The 26,028-nt window shown below is 44.1% G+C and overlaps 1 protein-coding gene across 2 annotated transcripts in view; it reads right to left on the minus strand.

The window, feature by feature from the left end:
* znf827 (zinc finger protein 827) overlaps window positions 1-26,028 on the minus strand; it is an 81,801-nt gene that overhangs the window by 31,663 nt on the left and 24,110 nt on the right. For both annotated transcript variants that reach the window (XM_085162460.1, XM_085162459.1), the window contains exons 2-6: window positions 24,558-25,832; window positions 21,740-21,912; window positions 21,024-21,519; window positions 13,325-13,603; window positions 1,035-1,277 (exon numbers count right to left, since the gene is read on the minus strand). In XM_085162460.1, coding sequence (XP_085018586.1) covers window positions 1,035-1,277; window positions 13,325-13,603; window positions 21,024-21,519; window positions 21,740-21,912; window positions 24,558-25,832 — 2,466 coding nt within the window. The remainder of the gene's footprint in view (window positions 1-1,034; window positions 1,278-13,324; window positions 13,604-21,023; window positions 21,520-21,739; window positions 21,913-24,557; window positions 25,833-26,028) is intronic.

Consider the following 26,028-nt stretch of genomic DNA (forward strand, 5'->3'; position numbering starts at 1 on the left):
TCGCTGTTGCCAGGCTAGTGATGGCCTGGCCTCCCAGGGTGGGCATACTCCGTACCCCCGCTGCCCTCCCTACCCTCCTTATCCTCAGCCACCCCCCGTCTTTGCTACAACCCACCACCACCACTACCAAAACCCACCCCCTACCCAAAACACCCTATTCCGTCACACTGCTCGCCAAGGACAGAGGTCTCTTTCCGCGTTGCCATGGAGATGCCGCACGGGAGAAATGTAAAGGGAGAGAAGGAAGATGGGAGGGAGGGGAAGTGCAGGGGGAGAGCGTGTGCAGCCAAGTGTGCTTGAGCCGGCATGTCTGAAAACGAGGAGAGAGAGAGAGAGAGAGAGAGAGAGAGAGAGAGAGAGAGAGAGAGAGAGAGAGAGAGAGAGAATGAAAGAAAGAGGGAGGAGGGAAGAGGGGGCATTTGTGCAGACACCACTCCCCATGGGGCCTTGTGTGAGTGTGTAAAGGTGTGCAGGAAAGAGTGTGTGGGAAAGAACGATTGGCAATGTGTGAATTTGTGAATATGTGTGAGAGCAAGACGAGCAAAAAAGAATTTAAAAAAAGGAAAAAGAAAGATTTACACAAGCTTGTGTCTCTGTACGGCATTTAAGAGACGCAATCAGAGCCTGGATAGAGCCCTGGGTCCCAGCCCAGGGCTACAAACCTCATCTCTCACATGCACACATGCACACACCTGGTTTTTCTCTGGGGGGCCATGAATACACGTCAGTGCTCTGTCTTCATCTAGCAATACAAACAGCTGTCTGCTGCTTCAATGTCACTTTCATGGCCATACAGGTAAAAAGCAGGAAGTCATTACATCCTGACTTTACTACAGAGCCACCAGAGGATGGAAATGGAAACATGTAGGTTTTATGGTCAAATATCACAAACTGTCCAAGGTTTACACCAGAGTGCTGAGGGGAGAAAAAAAAGAACATGATGCTCCTGTGTCTGTGTGTGTATGTATGTGTGTGTGTGTTGTAGATCTTCTATGGCTCAGTAAACAGTGAGTGACCAGCCTGAGGTAACATACCTGACAATTTAAACAATAGTTCAGAGGCCATTTTGACCGATATGTCTTGCGAGAAGAGATCTTTCTGGGGGCATGCCAACGTCTCGTGGAGGTTACTCATTGGCTCGCTCTTCTCACTCGCCCCTAAAGTGCTGAAGGCTAGCATGTGGGAGGCAGGTGGGGTGAGGTCTGCAGGTGGCGGGTCCACCTCCATGGGTTCTGCCTTTACCTTCACCTTCTGGTATTGGGCATCTTTGTTGTTCTCTGTGGAAAATAAGCAAACAAGGAGCAATTATTAGGGTTTCTTCAAAGAGATTCAACCAGCACACCCAAATATTTGTAGGTAAAGATTTCACTCTAGCTTACTGTGATACCGAAACCACAGAAGAGCAGATAATTTAATAAGAAGAATTAGCAGTATCATTATAATTATTATTGTATATTTTTACTACATTAGTGCATACTTACTGTATGTTTCTGTTTAATCATAAAAATTCATTAAGCCATTTACATTAAACCATTGGTTCCAGTCAGTTTTGGAGTTATGACCCATTCACTCATAATGATTCATATATACATGTATAGTTACTGTAGCAGGATCATCCAATTACCTCTGATCATTTCAGGAAGCCCAGGAAAGTAAAACTTTCCTTAAAAAAAGAAAAACAAAAGAACAACAATGGCAAGCCCAAAAAAACCCCAAACAAACAAACCATATCTGCAGGCATTAAAATGTTAGACTTCTACAGTTTAATGAAGACCTGTCCCTCATTCTTCTTGAATTACATTATTCATCCTCAAATTTCATGATCATTTCCATTTTTCCACACCTCGCCTTATTTCAGATTTTAACATCACTACACCTGTCCCGTTTGCCTGCATTCCCCCAGCCAATCAGACCCGGGTCCTTAAACTCATTATAATTGATGGCCCTTGTTCTTGTATTCCAATTAATCCATCCTTATTGAACATTTTATAAAACTCTCTATTGTTAATTTGTCTAGACTTAATCAAGCACAGTATAATATTACACTGCACTTTTTCAAGTAAACCTGACAACAGAACGGTGTAATTGCTGATGAAAGTGCTTCATTTGGCGCGTTTTTCCTCTAAAATTACCTAACAGACGTGATTACTCTGTTTAAGCAAAGTCTATTTTAAGAAAAGTAAAACCCTCCCTCTTCTATCTTTGAACATACTAAGTTAAATCAGTGATCCTGGCATTTCCTGCCTTCAGAAGGCAAAAACAAAAAGGTTTAAACCACTCACTTCAATTGTTGTCAATCACTAACGATTAAATTTTTTTTAAAGAAAATCCAAATAGATCTGTAATGATCAGCATGATTACATTATGAAATTCTAGTTTATTTTCCCTGCCTGAATCACATTCACTTAACCGAGATTCACTCCATACCGCACCCATCCCTTCTGCCCATCCTACCCCCACAAAGACCCTAAACCCCAGCAGGGGGGCATGCCTTTTTAAAAGAATCAAGACAGACTTCAGTTTAAACTTCTTTAAAAAGGGGAAAAAACATATTTAGTTAATTCAAATTTCACCATCTCACCAGAACAAAACACTCAAACTCTCCCTTCAGGTCCAAGTAAATTAAGCATCCTGCATGCGTGTTTACAGATGTTGCATGAATGGAATTAAATCTAAACCAGCGGAAATCCGAATAACAGCCAAAGCATGAGAGCACTGGCTCTAAAGCTGAGCTGAGCCGGTTAGCATCTAGCTGTGTGATTATGAGGGCAAGAGGGCAGCGGGAGGTCATGCTGTCGCTTGAGGACAGCAGTCCATGTATGTTTACTGAGGCAAGCAACAGAGACAGTAAAACCCTTTAAATGTTACCTAGGAAGCAATGCCTCTCTGTTTATGATGACACGTGTAATGTGCTCCCCTCCCCACCATCTCGCAATCAATGATGCAAAATGCTAAAGCAACCAATGACTCGTTTCTCGTGCAAGTTTAAAGAAGGGAGCGGCTAAAAATAGTCATGAGGGAGATGGCAGCTGTTAGGAATGTCCTGAACTGATCTAGACTCAAATTCCATCCATGGATGTTTAAAGAAAAATATGAAGAAACTGGGGTTACACTGAGCTATTTCAGTGTCACAAGCTCTCCAGTGGTCTTGATTGCTATATTTACCAGATTAAATGTACTTCTGAGTTCATTTGACAGCAGGTTTTCACTGTGCAGTTGCATAATGAGGAAAAATAAATAAATAACTCGGATCCAAGACACAAAAACAACAACAAAACCCCCCAAAAAGAACAACATTGGGACATCCTTAAGCATCTGCAGTTCCAAGATAGCTGATCCTTGACCAGAGTGATGGCAGGAGGCAGAGTCTCGGTGTGATGACAAACAGAAGCAAGACAAAGCAGTGGGGTTTATACAGCGCTGCTGACATGGCGACTCACACGATTAAAGGGATATACAAATTTGGCAGGACATCAGGAGCAGTGGGAGGCGTGGGGGAGGCTACAGGAGCAGGAGAGAAAGACAGGAGGGCAATAAAAGACCTGGGCTAACCCTGCCACCTCTCCTCTTACATTCTTTATCCTTCTGGTCAAAAAGGCCAACGTGAGACAAACACTGGTCTTGCAATAAAACTGAATTTACTAAATCCATGTGTATGCATACACTCCTGTGTTTATGTGCATGAAATAAGTGCTACCAGCCCCTTGCCTCCTCCCTGAGGTCCAGGTGTCTGCTTTATTGGTAGTAGCCAGCATGTGGGGGACACTGACAACCATCAGCCCCACTAATCCCTTAATCAGGTGGCCAGAGTTGGCCAAGAGTAACCTCAGAGAGGCTGATGGAGAAGCACAGGAGAGGAGGAGGAGGAGGAGATAGAACGGAGGGTGGAGGGGGTAGGGGGCACTGCACTGTCAGGGTCAACCAAGGGACACTCGAGCCTTTACCATCAAATCTCCATCCTAGTGACAGAGGCTGCGTGAACTGATCTGCTGCAAAACAGATGAAACGCACCAATGTACCAGAGGATCATTCACGTGTTAGGATAAATATGCTTATAACTCAAAAAGCCATGACACAACGATCACATGATAACAGACGTAGCACATTTTAAATGGCTTACTTCTCCAGGATGTCTGGATGGACGATGTGCTCTCATGCAACCAAACATGTTCTGGTATCAGTGGTTAATAAAGACCTATTTTCAGCCATCATATAAATATGGACAAGTGCACACTTATCATTTGAGCATTAAATAACTACCTTAAATTATTTAAAATGCTGCAGCAGTGGGGGTTTTTTTTAAAAAAAATTGAGAGTGTGCCATGCACTGCAGCAATTTAGTTAATCTAGAAAAAACATGGACAGATTTTCTTTTCAATCAATCAACTGGTTGAAGAGTAGTCACAATCTCAGTCCAACAATTTTGATTGGTCGAATTCATCCCTAAACATTTGATCTTAAACACACCGACACTGAAAGGATCACATCACAGCAGGCTGGATGAAAAGTCTACCTGTCACCAAATAAAAAAATGAAAATATGGCCTTACTCCCACATTGATAATAGCTATGGCTTTTTGGTTGGGGTCATGACCTAATGTTCTGAAGCCATAAAAAGCAGCCCTTACACTGTCTGAATCCAGCCTGTGAAGAGTGTGTGTGTGTGTGTGTGTGTGTGTGTGTGTGTGTGTGTGTGTGTGTGTGTGTGTGTGTGTGTGTGTGTGTGCGTGTGCGTGTGTGTGTGTGTGTGCATTCCCCTCTAGTGCAGAAGCCTCCAGCTGCCATTAGGCCACAGAATCAGGTCTGGAAAAATGTCTCAGTGTGCATGGTACGCACAAAAGAGACTCTGCCCTTTCTCAATAAATATCATAGCTTTTCTTTAGTGTCACTGTTGCTCCAGCACCACTATTTCAAGATGGGAACCAGACTAGACAAAAATAGTAAAAGGAGTTTGTCACATCTGGGATATTTCCATTTCCATTAATATTCTATTTTAAAACTTTCTGTGGCTAATTTCTTAGAGCTTCCTCCACTTTCCTGATGGTTTCCATGGCAGCATTTCATGAATTAATACAGTACTGTACAAAAGTCTCGAGCCACACCTCATTTCTTTATATTTTGCTCAAGGAGCCAAAGTTTCTTGCATTTTTTTAAGTGGTCTTCAGCATTAGTTATCTGGGATTTCTTTGGACTCTCGCTGCTTCTTCACTCATTTTTTAATCTAGTCCTTGTAATGACCATTTTCGGAGAAATCTTTTTAAGTTTGTTTTGACCTATGAATCATTTAAGCATAAAAAATAAAATAAAATCGTCAAACACAAGGGATGAACCAATGTTGTGTCTACAGATCATAGGAAGCTTAGGAAAGAATTAATTTCAAGTTGGATCGTTGCTACTAGCAGCTTGTTTGAAAAATAAATTATCTGTTCCAGTTTGTTTAGATGAATCTCTGAAAAATGGTAAAGATAACACAGATTGACAGACATTAAATAGAAGTTTTGCACCAACAATGTGACTCACAAAAACCTACTGGCAAAAACTTGATATTTCCCTGCATAGTGCGAGTGTGTCATTAAAAACTATCTGATGAAAATGGACAAGTGGAGGACAAGTGCACACCTAAAAAAAATTTAAAAAAAACTATGTACAGCAGATTGAACATCAGTTAAACGCCATGTCTTTTAGGAATCAGAAGACTGACACAGGACCTGAAACATGGATCTAATTGTCAACGGCTTAATTTTTAACATGGCAACAATCCCAAACACACTGCAAGTGCAGTAAAGGCATACCTGGATAGAGAAAAAAACAAAACAAAACCACACAGTGGAACACTATCACTCATGGATCGGCTTCTCCAGAGCCTGAACCGAAACCTTATTGAAGCAGTGTAGGATCATTGTGACAGAACAGAATAAAAGGCAGCCAACATCCAAAAGATTCACTTCAAGCTTGTGAGAATACAAATTCTTTTTTTGTCTTTGCTAATACTACGCTGTATTTTCATTTTTTGTTTGCACATGTTTCAGTAATTTACTGCACCTAATTCGTACATGTTTTTGCAAATTCCTTGCAAAAATGTGCAACTCAAAAGAAATTCAATGACTGACTTGAGACTTTTGCACAGTAATTTAAATGTCCACTTCCTCTTGATATATGTCAAAATAACAGACACAAAGATTGTGTCTATTTGCCATTTTTTGAAGGCTCAAGATCTTTTTTCAGTTCTTAGGAGCAGATGAAACAATTTCACAGACTTGCACATATCATTGTCGTTCCGAATCTTTTTAAAATAAGAAGCCTTTTAGTTTTATTTGGGTTTAGTTTCAGTACTTCACGTCTTTGTGTCTCTGTTTTACCAGAGAAATGAAGCTGCAATGAAGTTGAGCAATAAAAATGGGCTTGGATTAGTTCATATAAGAAGTGTAAGAGCAGCCATTCTGTGCAACTCTGAATGTATGCCCCATTACTACAAACATGTTATATTCTCATTCTCTCTTCCACATCTCGACTCAGTGTTTGAGTCAGACTGGAAGTGATTGGGATTTGTGTGATGTTCTGTTTTTAGTGATCACCTTTGGCCTCAGGTGTCAACTTGAATCTGTGTGGACCTGGGAGCCCGTTTTGCTGAGGATACACAGTGCACAGGTTGCGCAATTACACTTGGATTAAAACACTCACACAGTCCAGTGATTTAATACATGCGCAGTCAATTTACTGCACTACTTTGGTGCAATGAAGGCATAGGAATAAAAACTTGGAGTGACAGGCAGTGAGGAAGATAGAGAGGTAAAGAGGATGGGTAACGATAGGGAAAAATGTCAAACAGTGCTAGAATAGAAGAAGAAAAAAAAGAAGCACCCGAGGGTAACAGGGTAAAAAAAAAAAAAGCAAAGTGAGAAAGAAGAGCTGGAAAAGGACAGAAGGATGAGGAATAGCTAGAGCCTAAATGACAACCTCTCCACCTCTCCCCCTCCCGTTACCCAAGTCTACACTTCTCCCTGCTCTGTTATTCCACATCTCTCTCCATCCCTGCCCCCATCCCTCGCTCTCTCAATCTCTCTATTCTGCTGCTCTCCAGCCGACCTGCTCAGACAGGGGTGAAGAGTTCAGGCGCTTCAAAGGCTGCAGTGTAGAGACTGCATGTCATGTGGGAGCCACAGCAGCCTTGCCTGCAGACTTCACAGACAGCTGCTGCTACAATTGATCCTCGACCAGCCAGTGTGCAGTAGTTCAGGCTTCCAACGGTTGCATACTGCAGCTACATCTGACTCTGGAGCAGCGTGCTTGATATACAGCCCATAAGTAGCCAGATAGGGCCTTTGCGAAGTACTCCTAAACAAAAACATTGGACACAAGCCAGAGCTGAGGTAAGGATACTAAAGCCTTATCATACAAAGGTCAGGACAAAAGGTGCCAAGTGATTTCCTCTGTAATTTTGTCAATCACTGCTGCATATATTACCAGGCACTCAGGAAGCAAACACATCCAGCAAGGGGCAAAAGGAATCAACTCTGCATTTCTGTAAATAGAACTTATAGGCAGTGATGAGGAGCCAGTGAGACAGAATATGGAAGTAGGAAGGCGGGAGTAGGAGAGGTCAGCGAGCGGCCACACTGAGGAGGCACAGCGAGGACACTGCCAGAACAGTGTAGAGCTTAATATAAAGTAATACCGTACAGTAATGCCAGTGTTTTGAATTAGAATGAGGTGCTTAGGCATTACGCTGTGATTGGTTATATTGAGTAAACAGTGAATCCTTTTACGTGCAAGTGACGAGAGAAAATTACAATCGCATTTACTTATTTGCTAGAAAGAGGAACGGTTTTAAATATTTAACATTCTTTACATCCAAACCAAAGCTGGGATTTACTCAAATTACCTCATTTCTTTTAAATAAAAGGTATTTATGTTTGTATCTAATATGCATTATAACAAAATGAATATTATACTGATCAGACATGTAAGTAAATGAACAAATGACGGGGGTTTTTTTTGTTGTGTGTGTTTTTTTAATATATGTAGGTGTAGAGGATGCTTTGCTTTCTAATGATCCCTTTAACAGGATAACATTGATAGTTAAAAGAATTCCCAGGCTGTACCAAGGCTCTCGCCCTGTGAAGACTCAGGCTTTTGGTGGTGGCAGACAGTGGCACTGTATGTGGGCCATATTGGACCCATGTAAAGTCAATGGCAAATTATGATACAAATGTAAATACTTGTATCGTAGCCTTTGTCACATTTCAGTCACCAATAAAATGGTTTACTGCATTTATTGAGAGGTTCTTTTTATGATTTTCTGGGAAATCATAATACAACATTGTTGCTCTTATTTTGAAGGGCTGCTATTTCTAACTTAAATTAGCATGTCTGCATGAAAATGCAGATTCTCTCTAAATGCGCTGGAAAGATGGAAAAAAAAAACCCCTAAAACAAAATAAAAGATTAATGCACAACCTATATTTTTTTAACAAGACTTGGACTTGTAATTATTTATTGACTGAAGTATGAGGTGAAAGCATGTGCTTTGTTTGTGGAGAGCAGATTGCCGTGTCTGAATCATCTCAGGAGACTAAACATGACAAGTACATGCTTGGATAGGCTCATGCTGAAATAGGACAAACTGGATGGTGTTACAACGGATGGAGGTCCAAATCTGACAGGGAAAAATGTTGGACTTTAGAAACTGATACAAGATAAAGTGACTGAAATGAAGGTGTAAGTAACTGCTAAGAATTAACCACATGGAAATTGATTACTAAATTAGTTTACTTAATCAGAGCAAGAACACCAAATCACAGACAGTTTGCTTTACTTTTGGACTAGGATGAGACTGAACATGGTGACACAGGTTATCACACAGCTGTCAGGTAGCTCATCGAGGTGCCATTAAAGATAGAAAGAATATGGGACCTGAGAGCAGAAATTGGAGAGTTTTATGAGAAGAAAAGTAAGAGAGCTCTCTGAAAGGAAGGCAGACCTTGCACTTGTTGTTGTGACTGCCCCTTGCTTTTCTACTCACACAATGAACCGAATTTTAAATTGTTTAAGCCTAAAACAGACTAGATTTCCCACTTAAACCTACAAGCAAAATAGCAATAGCATAAAGTCATTGAAAAAAATACGCATTTTATTCAAAACTGTTTTTGGGAATGTTGAATAAATAGTGAAACAATGTTGGCATTTTTGGTACGCCCATTTCACATTCTCATTACAAAGTGTAACATCTACTTTTACAGTAACAGTAGCAGCTTATAAGAAGATACCTTAATATAAATTAATATTGAGCACAACTGAGTTCAGCTTATTGTTGTCTTCCACAACAGTTTCTCAAGTGGTCTTTTACAAAAACAAATTGCCCAGCCCTGGTCTAAGAAAATGTATGAATGAACAATTTGTTTCCCTAAAAATTGATCTGCTAAAAAAAGGAGAAAAAAAAGAATCCATACATTCAGCTATTTCAATATCTCTGTGGGTACAATTATAGTTTAGAAAGGTCCAAAAAGTCTTGTAAGAAAAACCCCCTCAGCAGATCAGCCCATGTAGGAAACTGCCAAAAAAAGATTGTCCATTGTCCAAGATCTGGAGGAAGATAAGTAAACCAGAGTCTCCATATCTGAGGCTGGCCGTTAAAAAGAAGAGCAAACTTTCCAAACTCTGACTCAAAGGTCAGCATGCTGGATTGTTTAATGAAACTGCCAGTCGATGACCTGTGAGGTATCTGTTTCTTTTAACAGAATAATAATCCTAATCTCCACAACAGAAAAACTACCAACCAAAGGAGGGTTGTGAAAGAACTGAATGAAAGCCCAGATTGTGTAGTACATGGACAAAAACCCTGAAACACATCACCAGTGAAGAAATTCTGCAGAAAAAAACATCTGTTGACATTTTAGTTAAAGAGGAAAAACAGAAAAAGTCCCTTGTCAGCTGTATCCATGTATGTAATCAAAGAGGATAAAAAGCTTGCTTGTCAAAATGAGATTTTCATTGGATTAAAAATAATAATAATAATAATAATGAACTGTATTGTAGTTGAAATATTTTATCACTGAAAAATAATTTCTACCAGGTAAACAAATCCACAACCTTCTTTAAGTTCCACATTTGTGGTTAAACATTATCATGTTATTGTAGCTGCTGCTTTTGAGATAATCGTGTCAAGTCCATTAATTAGGAAGCCAGGTGAAGCTGACTGTTAATTATCAATCAATTAGATTTGGCCAGTGCTACAAGATCTGCCGCTACTACTGGAAAAAAGCTGAAAAGGCTTCTTTTTTTATTATTTAACATTCAGTTAATTGATACTGCTACACAGATAAAAAAAGCCCAACCTTACAGCTTTTAAAATCACAGCGACCCCTCTATCAAAGAGATGGTGGACCAAACCAGGGGAATTGCCAGCAAATATTAATAGCTAAAATTGAATGGACATCGGAACAGGCTCCAGTGTGATGCATTTCTCCCTTTTCCTGCAGAGTGAGAGCATACAGTCTGGCTTTCTATAACAACAACAATAAAACTAACCTCATATGTTAAAAGGGTGTTGCTGTCAACTGCTCGCTCTAAATCTTTCTGCTCCTTAGTGGTCAAAATTGCTTAATGCAACTTTTATTAGCAAAGTAACGAGCACTAGAGAGGGGAGAGGGCCCGTAAAATGTCCTCGGAGATGCAAGGCCTGTTCCTAAGGGAAAAAAAATGAGTTAAGTGAGTACAGTGTGATTTCACACCTATGGTGAGGGTGGCTGGATGGTGAGTGGGTGGCACGGCTGTTACCCACACGATGCCAGTCTGCCAGGGCACCACCTAGGGCCCTACATCGCCCCCCTTTTCTCCCCCTCCCATCCTGTGACGCCATGTTCCCCTTGCCCTGCAACACCAGTGCCCATCTGCTAGGACACGTTAGCCGCTGGCGCCAGGGACTATTTAGCCTGGCGTAATTAGCCCCCAGACACCAGCAGCCTGGTTTTTAAACAGATGTGGGGGAGGTAGCGCTAGCAAGGCGACTATATACGACCAACAAATGTTTGATAAGGATGAGAGACGAAGAGGGAGAGAGAGCGCGAAGAAAAGATGTGACCTAGTTAAAGGGATGATGCAACTTATGTTACAGCACAATGGGCAGTAATGATGACAACCCCACTTGCTCTGACTGTCCAATGCCATGGTCGAGGAAAGCCGAGCAGATGAAATTTAATTAGGCTGTGTCCATTTGCTGTACTGACATACAAGTATGTGGAAATAAACACTTTAACAGACAGACAAGGATGTTTTAACCTAAAATCCCGATGCGTTTTCCTTATTCCGAGTACCCTCACTGGCATATTGTGTACTTGGCCTGACCTTTAACGAGGGACAGAGAAAGGTTACAGTGCAGATGCCCTTGAACCTCATGATCGTAATCACACGTGACTGTAACGGCAATGACCTTTACCCGCTTCCCTCCCCTCCTCCTCACCATCTTTTTCCTCCCTTCCTCCACACCCCCCAGGGTCATTTGAGGGTCCAGACTCTTGTCAAGGCTGTCACTCTAGACAGCCCTCTCCATCTACCGCCCCCACTGTTGCCATGGCAATGGACGGCACTGCGCTCCGAGGACTGTGTGAGGGGGCAGAGGGAGCCAGCGGACGGATGAACGCTGCAGCATCTTTCCCTAACCTAGGTCAACCTTGCAGAGCTAGTGTAAGTAACGGGAGGGGATAAATGCTGGTCATGCAGCTTGAAGCCCAAATAAACTGTCAGGATAACGTCAGCGCAGGGACGGGAAAGAGCAGTGATGAAACAAAGAGCACAGGTAGAGTGAGTACAGTGAAGGAATTATATAAAGCCCATAAGCATTGTCTCAATTTCTCTGTTTACACTCACGGGCCAATCATGTAATCCCTGTCTTCTGCAAAGACATGCACACACACGGAAACGTGACCTGGGGGCAGGCACTGGAGCAGCACACGTGTACTATCACAGAGCTCCCAGCCAGCATGAGTCACTGTGAACACCAGTCGACCCAGAGAGAACAATGGCAACCGGTGTGTGTGAGGGTGTCTGTCAAGCGTGCACGTACTGGCACAGGATGAAGAGCCACGGATGGAGCAACACCCCACTGCGCCACCGTCAGACAGCCATTTGTTTTCTTTTCTCCAGTGTGGATGCATACTTGCACGAGTGTGCCACACTGTACGTTTTTTGATTGCACCTCCTGTCTTCCTCTTATACTTGTAAAGGAAAAACAATTGCGCTGTACACATAATGTGAGCACTGCAATTAAGCAATCAATAAGGAAAGAATCACTCTGCTCATATGTAGTTGGAAAAGCTGGCTGTGTCGGTGCATACTTCAGCCTGTTTCATTCCTGACTGCCTGAGAGACGCACTCCAGCAGCCCACAGTGGACAAACACCTGTCCATAACACACTTGAACCGGACCTGGCATTCAGTAGAGATTCTGATGCAGGTTTAAAAAAAGCACCTGCTCTAACACTTTATTTAGCCCGTGATACAAACTGTATAGTACGTTGAAAACAATGATTGCATTTATGTAATGCTAAGCGCAGCAGCAGCAGCGCACAAAACAAAGAAGGAATCAGGTTTGCATCTTCTGCTTCCTTGGGCAGGGAACCAGAAGAGGCAAAGGCTAAATCACGCTGCAATGCATGATGTCAGAGCGGTCCGCACAGGTTGAGACGTGGTTCATGTCAAAACTCTTGCTCTTAAACTGCCTGACATGGAACAAGGAGCAAGTCAGGGTTGAGTTTAAGTTCAACAATCCAAGCAAGGTTATATAATATTATATAATTTGCCATTTGCTGGCCATGTTTTGGGGGACATCAGAGCAGAAGACACTAGACAAAATAAAAGTGAAACAGAGGCTTCAGAAAAACAAAGACAATTATCCCCCTGTAGGTCCATAATACTCTCCTCAGTTTTAGCTTGGGTAGGGTGGAATGCCATGGCGGGGGGGGGGGGGGACCCAACTTTTATGTCAGTCAGCGTCTTAACCTTTGGCCTACATCTAACCTCCCGAGCTGATCTGGAACATAAACAGCCAACTGGTACAATAAATAACAAGATAACAGTGCGTGACCTGTTCTTTCCTAGAACTACTTGAAGTGGTGACCGTTCTTTTAAATATGTATGTTTGCAGAAACTGCTTTGTTGAAACTCACGAAATACAGTGCAAGAATTCAAAAGATATATTGAAGACCACAGAGTTAGTGTTTTGCATAGATTTAAGGGCACAGAACTGTGCCAATTGTTGCAAAGACTGATCTGAGAGCTATAAAGCTCATTTTGCATTTCTACAGTTCTATAGATAAGCAGACAGCCTACCTGAAAGCTTAATCAGCAGCTCAGAGGCAACCTTAACGTTGATATCCTGGCTCAGCAAGCTGTTCTTAGCCATGGGGCTTCCTTCTCTTGGTTTCAGCGACCCTGGGCGATCTGTGGCTGCTGTAGCCACCGTTGGCCCGTCTGGGCTGAAAGTCGTAGGGAAGCTTGGCTGGATCTGGCTCTGGGACTGGGAGGATGGTCTTGGGCTCAGTGCTTCCTCCACTTTGGGCTCTTCCTTCAGTTGGAACGGAGATTTGAGTGTCTCCCTCTGATTGGCCGCTGGAGAAAAAAAGAGGACAAAAGAGATCAGAGGGAAAAGTGATTATCCAAAGATAGCCATGACCAAAACACCTGACATGCATTTCATAAGCTGAAGTCACTTACGCAGCACTGTGAAAATGTAAAAAAACAAATGAATGACAACATTTTCCACAATGGGATATCACAGGTCATACTGGCCAACAGTTGGCGCGATATGGGGGGAAAAACCAGGGCGCAATCTCATGATCTCATTTCGTCTTAAGGGTATCCACAACAAATTCAGAATTCCTCCTCTCTTTCTTTTCTACCTCACAGAGTCTTTCCCTCTCCCCAACCCATTCATTTCTGTGCATATTATTCTCAACCTTAAGTCTGGATTCCTCGTTTCCTTTTGCATTTGACATCATCTGAATCCCCTTCATGAGGGGACATGAAACAATTGGACATGAAATAATTCCAGCAGTTCTGATAGCAATCAACCGAAGTCTTATCTGCCATCTTTGCTGTGTGTAGCCTAGGTTAGGGATTGAACTGTCACATGGATCCCTCTGCTCTAAAGTCATCTTCAAGAGAAACTGGGCCACATCTAATCCGCCTTAGATGAATAATTAATAATTAGACATGGAGCAACTTCCGATAGCCGCCAAGAAAAGAACAGCAGGGCAAGCGCCTCTCTTTGTGTCTCTGAGCACATTCCACTAGTCCCTGTGCTAAAGCGAAGGTTTTTACAGGTTATGGCTCAGAAAAATGGTTGAAATAAAAACTACTTTAACACACACACAGACACACAAAAAACAAGAGCTAAAAATATTGCCTAAACTATACCATACTGTTAGTGGAAAGACACGTCACGTCTGTTTAATACAGGGCTATGGGAACAGAAGGTTAAAGGATACCACTGTCTACCAATTAAGTGCAGGTGCACTATACCATTTTTCAGAAAGAATGCAAGTACTGAGGACTTTTTTAACAAATAGATTATTGTGCAATGTCACAAAACAGTTACTTAAATTTAAGTCACACTGTTTGGCCACAGAATTAAAAACCACTTCCTCTAGGTCCCTCACTGAACCTTTTTATGTCACTAGAGCCATTTTCATTTCCAAATATAGTTTTGTTCTTCTTCTTTTTTTTTTTAACTACACGTCAAATGATTCAAAAATGCACTGCACAATATTCGTTTGATTTATGAGGACACAATAACTTGAAAACTTACAAAGTCTTCTGGACTTAACTGGACGTATTAAAGGATAAAAATCCCCCGTAGTTGCATGAAGTGAAAAAGCCGAGTTTACATGCTCTTTGATCTTGTTTATTCAAAATCTAAAGAGATCAGCCCATGTGACTTGTGAGCACTATCTGCAATAGTGGCATTGTGATGTGGGGCAAATTCATATGCGAGTCAAGAAGCAGCTTCGTTGCTATGATAACCAAACATGACAGAAGTTACAAAAATAAAGATGGTATATAATGTAATTTTTACCCCATAGCAACATAACTCATTTGTAGAAGGAGATCACTGCAATCTGCAATAAATCAATTTGCGAGCGCTCCAGCAGACACCACGGTTGAGTACCTGCTAAGGAGCTATGCAGGTATCACTAGTTCAACTTAATAATTAGCCACACCAAATTTGGCTTTCCATTTTTCCATTTGAATGCTAATACTGTTTGACTGTGCTAATGTCGAGTGGTGCAGCGACAAACACATCTTCACATCTACTGGCACAACCCCTGACACTTGTACAGTTTGAAACAACTTGTACATCCTAGCATGGACACTCAATCTGCAACACACACACAAACACAGAGCATGGCTATAAGAGAGGCTATCACTCTTGGGCAGACTGCTGTCCAGTCTCCTCTGGCCCCAGCAGAGATCTGCTCCGCTCCTCACCCGATCGTCTCACCTAACATCTCTAACCGCCACAGGCCTGCCGCCCCCTGCCCACATCATCAATCTGCGCTGGCCCCGGTCCCTCTGATTAATGATGATCTATGCCGGAGGGATAGAGGGCTCAGGGACAGGGGATACAGGGCAGGGAAAGGGGACAGGTGCTGGCGTTCTGACCACCCATGTGATGTTGTGATGCCACAGTGCCACACAATGGCAGGGTTGGGCTTGCAGTTCAAGAGGCTGAGAAGGAACAGGGTGAGCAGCAGCAGGGAGGGGAGGGTGGGGGGACATGGGGGTGGGGCGATGACCTTCAAGTTCAGGGGGGCAGTGGCGCAGGGTCGCACATGGCACCAGCTGGAAATGTCATGCTGTCAGATGTCAGCGGGCAGGCTAAGTATAACCTGGTCAGCACCTGGAAGGACGTCCTCTAATTAGAAGCGTGTTGGGCCATGTCGGATCAGACAGGGACAGCGCACTTGGTCAGCGCCTTACAAACACAGATTAAACAAAAAACAAAAACTCACATTTAACCATACTTTGTGTTGCCACTTGCTTCGTCATGCTGCGTTCAAACCCCGGGCAGTCGCTGCGCTGTGCTTAAACCACTGACAAATAAATACTAAACACAACCTCGGATTCTCGAATCCTTCTCCTCGGCGGCCTCATGAGAACAAAAACAACTCCAGGACGGGCACTCACACACAAAGTCACACCACTCCTGTGACCTTTTGGATTGCTATAAATAGAGCGCATTTCCACTCAGAATCTATGTTACAGATCCCAATGAATAATTTAGTAGCCTAATCCAGTAGGCACGTTTTTTGTTTTTTACTCCTCTGAGCTGATGGCTCAAGAACAACAACAAAAAAAAGGCAGCGCAGAGCACCAACAGAAACTATTCAGCCAACAACACCACCAAGCTTACACTTTTGGCCTTTTGTCTGTCAAAATTCACAATCACAATAGCATCATGAGCATCCAGTCCCTGGCAGATCATTCTGTGAAGTGAGCACAGATTCGCAGAGGAGATGGCCATCTCTGGGTGACTGGGCTTCGCTTATGTGAGTTTCGTGACTGTGTGTGTTTGTGTCTGTGCATGCGCGCACCAATGTCCAGTGTCAGCTCCCTGCGCTGGTTCTTGCTCAGGTTTGACGATGCTATCAGTTTGTCTCCGTGTTATCACACCCTTCTGACACCTGCCACCAACGCTACTTCCATCGCCGTTCTCCTGCCCGTTTCTCTCCCCCTCGCTACGCTTCTCTCTTGCGCCTCATCTGTCTCACTGCCAGGCGCTTGTCCACTCCACCTCACCTCTAGCTCCGTGGCCAGGGCTGCCGTCAAATAACTTCATTAGCTTTCCACCTCTGTCACGCTGGCCTGCTCCCCCTCTGACAATTGGCTGCTGTTTTTTTTTTTTTCCAGAGAAGAGGAGGAAGAGAAAAAAAAAAAAGCACAGGGCTACATGGGGCAGGTTGAGAACCCAACAAAAGCTGACAGTGTGCTAGACACCGGACAGTGATACTGATGGCTGCAGTGGGGATGTATAGACCAGAGGTCACACACAAAAGGCCTGCCTGTATCTGCTCATGCAGAGCTGGAAAGCAGGGGACACATACGATTAAATCTAGACATTCTTAAAAGAAGGGAATCAAAAAGACTCTCTGTCATGAGACGTTCCAAAAAAATGCCTTACAGAATCTTTCCTGCATACTTTTTTCCTTCAATATACATAAATACACACAAAAAACCTCGATCTCCTGCTAGGATGACACACAAGCGGCATGTTTTACAAGTCTAAATTCTGCTTTTGCGTCACATTACTGTACCCAAGCACCACATGAGAGTCGCTCTCCCAGGAAACGCATAAATAAGACAACTGCAGAAGCATCATGACAGATGCAACACCTCCTATAACCCCCCCACCAATTATTCACACCCAGCCAGGGTCAAGCACGTTGTGCCTGTGTCACCGCAGCGGGGTGGGAGTGGAGGGGTGTTCGGAGGGTGTGCAGTGCCCGCTGTCATTATTAACTCGGGGTCCACTGGGCACAGGGTAGGGGCTGTGCATTTCAAAGTGCCTCTGTGGCTTTCATCTCTGAATCAAAATGTGGATCACACCGGATAGCTAACGGTTGTGTCAGTGTGCAAGGATAAAAATCAAAGGGTATCAGTATAACACTCAACGGAAAGCAGGGCAGTCACCCCCCCAAAAAGAGATATGCTTATTATGTCAGAGGTCACTGAGAGTTCACTGGCTTTTTATGCCTGGGGAACTCGATGCAACTCCCTCTTTGCCTTTTACTCCCTCCCCCTTTGCTTGCTGTCACTTTATCTGTCTCATTTTTCTCCCCGTTTTTTTTTTTTTTTTTTTTTTTCCTCTGCAGCTTTTTAATACCCCGCCCCCGCCTCCATAGGGCCTTGTGGGATCGAGGCACTGAGACAGCAGTGTGAAAGCAGGAGGGATGAGCTGCTCGTGTACGCACTCAATCTGGGTTGGCAGGGAGGTCAAAAGAAATAGAGTCTAGAGGTCCCAGGAGGAACTTCCTCACCTCTCCTTTCCTGGCTGCTCCTTGGCATGGGTAAGTCTCATAAAGATCTGAGCCCACTTCTTTCCACTTTCATAACCCTCCTTTCTTTAACTCCGCCCCCCAACAAAGGGAGAGAACTTTGTGATCAAAGAAGTGGTATTCATTAAAGCCCATCATTACGCATTCAAGTTCAACATCCTCTCGTCCTGTCTTTTTATATCCTGCCTCACTCTCCTTGAATGATGCCCCGACTAAGATGTCCGCCACTTGACACTGGGCTGACATTGCAGGGAGCCATCTTGGCTCTTCTGGGAGTTGCCTGGGCTTGATTGTGCAGTCTGGGAGTGAAGCGCAACTGGCACCCAGGGGGCATCCATGTGGAGCCGGGGCGTGCAAGATCGAGTGGGAGTTAACTAAGCCGAGCCGAGTCCCCATGCATCCTGGCGGGGTCACAGGATGGCGCTGAGGGCGCTAATCATTTCAAATTATGAATTCCTTTTTAATTATGAATTATGCATAAATTTTTAATTAATCTAATGTTCCCAGGGTTTTTTTCCCCTCCCATCCTTACTCTCACGATCTCAATCTAATTACACAGCATTAAGAGGAAGAGTGGCAGTCGTCGCCTCGACCCTGGCGCTGAACCCCGGTCAACCTTTTTCCATCAATCTTGCCATCTTCTCCAAGCTCATCCTTTGATATTTTCTGCAACACGGTGAAATGCATCTAAACATGGGTCGGGCCTCGTACGGCTGGGAACAGCGTGTTTGTTAAGTTTGTTCAAGAAAGTGCAGTATCATAGCTGGCTTAGGAAAATAAAGAAGGAAAGGACAAACTTCCTATCAAGAGCAGCCAATATGAAGTCTTCTATTTTAGACGACAATCTTTAAGTCCGCTTGTGTAAATATTCAGTTTATCCCTTTGGCTAATTTGGAATTGAATTTGTCAGTAATAATAACAACACGTGCAAGGAAAAAAAAAGCAGGAGGAAGACGCCAGGAATCTACAATTAGTCACCACCCGTGACGACTGACAAGATGCCGGCGAGGAAAATAAACCCCTTGACCACCATTGACGAGGTACTCTTGAGCAAATCATTTCGTCCCTGACTGCTTTTGCGGAGTTAATCAGTGCCCAGCTGCAGAGAGCTGAAGACGTGCCACCGGGCATTACCAAGTGTAAAAAAACAAACAAAACAAGACACCCCATCATACTGCATTTATGTTTGACTGGATAAATGATTTTAAAACTGAAGCTTTACTTGGGTATTGATATGTAAAATAACTGCAATTTCCAAAACTAAGACTAACTAAGAACATGCATGTTTGCATGAACTGCATGTTTTATGCTATTGGATTTAAGGTTCTGCCCTTTCCCCCATAAATACCACACTGGACGACCTCCCTCGTACCAGCAATGATGAGTTTTGACACCTCTGTGTACATCTATAAAGACAATTTCCAGGTTTTTCCAAGGGTAGGTGATACAAACCCAGTCACATGACTGAAATATGACAGAAACCACTAAGTTCAGGAAAGAGCATCAAGGGTTACTCCTAGTAGATAAAGCATTAAGAGCGTCACAGTGGCACATAAGTCAATTTCCTGTATATATTCCATTCTGCTGCTACCAACCCTGGTTGTGCGTACAGTGGGATGCACTTTGCCCGATTACCAGCAATTTATGTTAGATGTTTTGAGTCATTACCGACAGGGTCCTCAATTCATAAGCAACAACAACAAAAAACAGAAGAGACAGAAAAAGCTCAGAAAAGGCTTTCTGAGCAGTCTTAGCCCCATGCAGTGAATCGGGCAGAAGGAGGATGTGAGTAAATGAGCTAGATGTGTTGGGCCCAACAGTTTCTCACTTATGCATAAACTCTGTGTATCAATCATTGAAATGTGTCAGCTTTTGAATATGGATTTAAAGCCCAGATCTCACCTTCCCGTGTTTATCTCAGCGTCATCTGTGCTAGGGTTTTTTTTAAAACTGATGTTACTGGAATATTTTAAGCTGCTGTATCAGTTCACTACATTATGTTTTCAATAGCAATACAGAGTATATATAACAAATACCTATGCACAGGCAAGAACACGTTAGGCCAAAACCTGGATCAGAAACCACTATTGTCGTGTGGGTACCACAATGTATGGTACACAAACAAATCATGAATGGGTGATGCATGTATGATGTATAAGAGACTACAGTATACTATGATTAAAAGGTTTGAATTCCTTTAGTATAGCTGAAATTACTTTGAATACATGTGGCATTATGACACCACCTTTTCTGTGCTCAATAAGTTAAAGAGCTCAATCACATATGCCAAAACCCATCTGTGCAGTGCGACTAGATGCACATAGTGTGAACTGTTTCTATTCTTTTCACCATTTAAAGAATGACACCAATGGGAATTTTAAATGTTTTCTTATGTTAATGCCCATAACATTTAAAAAAAAAAAAAGAAGCCTGAGATGCGTTGGTGTACGTGCTGCTGTCAAAAGCTAAAACTCTCTATTCCCCGCATGTTTGAACTAACAGACATTTTACGTTCTCGTTGTTTTTATAAGCCATTTAAAATAATAAATAAATAAAAATAAAACAGCTCAGAGACATACTGCAGCCTTGACCTGAGACAATAAGCATAAAAAAGTGTTTACACTTCTTACGAATGTTATTTCTGGTGACAATGAAGAATCAAAACAAAACTTAAGGCAAAGGGGAGACAACATCTAGCTGGAGATCAGCGCCGATGTCTTCATATGAGAGTTTGGAAGAACTGAAAAACTCTTGATGAAAGTGCAACTGCAGTGAGTCGAGTTTAAAAAGTCAAGCTGAGAAAGCGGCACAATAAACAAAGCAATTATGGATTACAGGAGTTACACCACCGCTGCGTCTGTGTGAGCTGCTTTTCTATGCGTTTCTGCACAGCGTTAACTAAATGCAGCACTGTAAAGACTGCACTATAAAAAAAAGCTTTCGTTTAACATAGGAAAAAATAAATCTATGCTAACCTGAAAGCTTCATAAGCAGGTCAGTGGCCGTTTTGGTAGTGATGTCAGGGCTGAATAAGGAGCCTGTGGTCGGAGCGCTCGGGCTGGATCTGACGCCGACTCCGACCCCTACTCCGGGTAGGTCCAGGGAGTTGACGCTGCTGCTGGCACGGTCCCTGCAGATGCTGAAAGGGGAGAGCACGGACAGGTCTCGCTCTTGTGGCTCCTCCTTGATGTGGACGTGATTGGAGGACGCCTCGACTGGAGGGGACGTTTGCTGCTGAGCGTCCGAGTGCAGCGGGGATACCTCCGTCGCTCTCATGTCTGCGGAACTGCCGTCACCCATCAGGGAGCCCTCGCCCTCCGTGTCGGTGGTGATCTCCTCTTTCACCTTGACATCTGTGCGTGGGAAGTGCTGGTGGCAGCGCATGTGAAGCTTCAGGCTGAAGTGACGGGAGGAGGTAAAGGGACAGAGTTCGCACTGAAACGTCTCTCCCCGGTCCTGGTGCTGATGTACCTGGGAAAAAATGGGGACAGGTTTAAGTGTCAAACCCCTCCTTATCTCCAGCACTGCATGGCACCAGGTGGACAGCTAGGGATCTTTTGCTTTATTTCTACATTTCTTTCTGAGCCGCAACAGTGTTAAATCATGCAAAAGAGAAATGTAAATATTTAAATAGTGATCAAACACGAGATGTATGGGGATCAGATCAGAGAGGAGAAAAATAAAATCCAACCTTCATGTGAGACTTGAGATTGTCTTTGCGAGCACAGCGGAAGGGACACAGCGGACACTGATGGCTTTTCAAGCCTGTGTGGATGACCATGTGTCTCTTCCAGTAGCTCTTGCGTTTGATGACCAGGCCACACACAGGACACTGGAATGGTTTGCCACCATCCTCAGGAGAGCCTTGATGGGAACCAAAGAATTATTATTTTTATTTTTCTGTTATTCATTTTTTTATTTAGAGGCAAAATCCAGTCCCAAGATTTTGATGGACTTTGATGGATGAATATGCACTAGCTAAACGAAGCATTTAGTTACTGTAAGAATGGTTGTCTGTCTCTGTGTGTTAGCCCTGCGACAGACTGGCGACCTGTCCAGGGTGTACCCCGCCTCTTGCCCTATGACAGCTGGGATAGGCTCCAGCACCCCCGTGACCCTGAAAAGGATAAGCGGAAGCGAATGGATGGATGGATGGATAGTTACTGTAAAGCATGCGTGCCAAAAATATTGATCCTATTTGATCTCAAAGGGTCCGTATGTAATAATGCCAGCACCACTGCACTAAGACTGCACTAAGTGCATTTGGCTGGAAACAAATTGGATTTGTTAACGACTTTCCCTGCGATCTTCATACGTTGCAAAGCCACCTAGCGGATCAGGGATGGACAGTTCGGTGGGCTTGTTCTCGGCCGCAGGATGCATGTTTGACAATCCCACTGTAAAGAAATGCAAATCCCCTCTTTAATAAGGGAGTTACTCAGACACTGATCAGATCTGCGAGAGACAACGTCTGCGCACCTAATGATGAAAACTATCACGAGAGAAACACCAGCTGGAAGCGATGGAACAATGAAAGCAAAAAACTCTAGCATGTTTTAGTATCTCGATTATTGTTGTTGGCTTCATATCCGGCATCCATTACTGTTTAATTGGTCTTATTAGAAAGAGGCATGATTGCATTACAAATTCTACAAGGGCCTGTCAGGATGGCTTCATAAGTATTCCAGTGCCGTTCCTTGAAAAACATCTGGTAATCAGTGTTTGGTGAAATTACTGTGCTCAGCCATTCATTGACCTGAGGTGTAAAACCTCGAGACTGCCTATTTGCAACAATAAACCACCATCTGCGGCCCAACCTCTCCAAGCACAGCAGAGATCACAATGCAGAAATGACTTGTGCTTAGTCTAAGTTGAGGCGAACAAAGCAGAAATAAAACCAGGAGGCAGCGTGTGTGTGTTTAGTGCTTAACATGTGCATTTCCTATGTAAGCCTAATCACGTGTTAGAAAAACGGGAGTCGATTCTTCCTAAAACACGAAAGCACAGCATGCCAGCGTGATACAGTTTTATAGCAGAACTAGTGAGGGTCTACAATAAAACAAGACACGACAGTCAATAATCAAGGTCACATTTTTCAGTCTGGCGACCAAACAACTACCTGCATTTTTAAATTTTTTTTTTTTTACAGTGCTGCTCGACCTTGACGGCATGCCGGGTTAGAGCAGACCCCTTTTTAGCATGCAGATCACAGAATATTACATCGACTGCCTCATCTGTCTGAAGTCAATTTGATCCAGCCATTTTAGTTTTGGCGGGGTTGCGACACAATCCCTCAAAAGTGCCCATCCATCTCCCTGAAAACGTTCTGTTCTCCCTTAAGACTACTTAGCTGGAGCTTGCACTTTGAAGCCATCTCTCCGCCTGTCCAAGAGTGAGATCTGTGTGTGCACCCTTGTTTGGGTTACACGTCTACATCTGAGCACGCGCTTACAGATTATATTGCGTGCCCATTTGTAAGTAACAGAGAGACAGCGTGTACGAGGGAGAGAAGAAAGAGTGAGGGAGAAAAAAAAAAAAAAAAAAAAAAAAAGAGTGCACGCATCTGTATCCAGTCAGTGGAAAGTATGATGTGTTTGGCCTTAAGTCTGCTGTGCTGATCAGTGCAGAGGGCTCTGGTTAGTGGGGTATGAAGCCAGGAGGAGGCTGCTGAGATGGATATGGACTCCAGGGCTCCCCACTGTGCCGAGCACACACTGACGGCCCCCTTTTGGCAGCACGCACATCCGAGCACAAACGAGCTGGTCTGGGAAGGCAGTGAGGTCTCAGTCGGAACCCCCCGTCGAGCCCACAGACCATTTCCCAGACTAGAAGGCCAGCCAGAGCTGTTTTCTCTCAGCTATGCTCTCTGCTCGGCTGACAGTTAAGCTGAGGCTACACTACACACTGCTTCAGCGCCAGTGAGGTGAGAACAAAACCATTACAAAACTAGAGAAAACATGTCACCGAAGTTCACAAGTCTGTTTCTCCGCCGGCATTTCTTTTTTTTCTTTTTTTTGGTGACATGCGAACCTGCCGCTGCAACGCGAAAAGGAAAGGAGACACGAGTCCGCGCTTTTTGGAGTCATCCTTAGAACGAAGTAATAATTTAGCACTGCTAACGGCGTGACTTTGAATTTCATAGTGTTGTATGTTTGGCCACACGATGGCTGGGGAAATATAGAAACTGAACTGACAGTCAAAAGACGTGAATTATTTTCTGCTGCAGTAAGACGAGCTTGCACATTCAACCATAGCAGTCTTGTTTAACTTTAAGCAGACAGATTGTGTTTAACACAATCTAACACTTGAGTGTACTTTAAAAATTTTGCAAGTCTCTCTTGCTAAAGAAGAAAAAACTACATATTTTAAGTAGAGAAATATGGAGTTATGCACCTAAGCTAAGATGGGCTGTTATCTGTACTGGTGCAACCATTATTTTAATTAATTCACTAATCTCATTATGCTTATTCCCATGCTTATTATAGTCCTTTATTGTGCTTTTAGATTACCTGCTTGGTTGCTGGGCTTCCCTCTGCCCTTAGGAGGAGAGGGCAACAGCAACTCTAGGCTCTGATTGGGTGTAGAGGGCGTGGGTGCTTTCTGGTTCTTGTCCAACAGGGGCTTCACGTCCTCTTGGAGGACCCCAGTAGTTGTCAAGGGGGAACCGTCTTTCTTCTCTGCCAGCAGGTTTCCTGCTGCCCTGGCTGCCACCTCTTTGAGCAAGGCAGCGGAGGAGGTCATAGACACAAGTGAGAGGAAGGAACTCGCTGCTTGGTGGTCCGTAGCAGCACTGCCCGTTGACGAGGCTTGGCTCCGTTCACTGACTTTCTTGGAGAGCGCAGCGAGGGTGGAGCTAGCTGACTGCGGGCTAAACGGAGAGTTAAAGGCATCGAAGCGCACCACATCGTCTCCTCGGCCACCCCCACCCAGGGTGGGCACTGCAGATGAGGCAGAGGTGGATGAGGAGGAAGATGTCGTTGAAGAGGAGGCCACAGCGTTCTTGTCTTGAAGCACAGCGTTGGCTGCTGCTTTTAACTTCTGGATTGCAGAGTCCGGGGACAGGCTGGAGCCGCAGGGCGTGGAGCAGCTGGCTGGGGGCCACTTATCTGCCACACCTGCCCATACAAAGCCACTGCCGTTGCTTGGGGTGACAGAGTTAAAGGGGTCTAGGGGCTCTTGCTTGATGTTGGTGGCTGAAGGAGCTGTGGAGGCCGGTGAGGCTGAGCCACTGTTGTTGTTGTTACTGGCCAGTTTTCGGGCAAGAGCACTTAACTGCTGGGCGTGGTGGGAAGATGGAGAGAGTGTCAAAGGTGGGGCTAGACCTATTGGAGGAGAGTCGCCCCCAGCCCCTCCCCGGGATGACCGACCCAGGAGCTCCCCGGTGTCGAGTTTTAGCGACCCAGCTTCTAGGAGGCGCCGTAGGTTGCTGCTGAGGGGTTTTCCCAGGGCTCGAGATGCTGCCTCGCCGTACAGTGACGATACCACAGACGAGAGCGTGTCCTGGGCCGAGAATGCACCTCCATCCAGTCCAAGAAGTTCCAAAGAGGCACGATGGACAGGCGTGGGGCAACCCAGTGAGCTCTCACCTCCGCAGGTGTCATGATCCCCAGACCCAGCGCTGACTCCAGGTCGTTCGTCGGGAGAGGAGCCCCTGGGCAGGAGGACCTCATCCTGGGTGTCTCCAAAAGACGACGACTCTGAGCGCGTGTCAGAGGCGTTCCCAAACCAGCCTTCCTCCTCCACAGCAGTGCCATCAGGCCCTCCTTCCTCATTGCTGTCCACATCTGAAAGAGGAGAGGAAACCAAAGGAAGAATTAATGAAAACTGTGTGAGTACTGTGGCAAAAGTTGCTTTAGCGAACAGTTAAGACTGATGATTATTTCACAGCTAAACAATTGCCTCACAGCTCTAACTTAGGTTTACATTTATGATGCTTAAGAGCAATTAGACAGTTAAGCTTTCACAGTGTGGCTTCTACAC

This window comes from Neolamprologus multifasciatus, chromosome 6 (genome assembly GCF_963576455.1).
Source record: "Neolamprologus multifasciatus chromosome 6, fNeoMul1.2, whole genome shotgun sequence".
NCBI lineage: Eukaryota > Metazoa > Chordata > Actinopteri > Cichliformes > Cichlidae > Neolamprologus > Neolamprologus multifasciatus.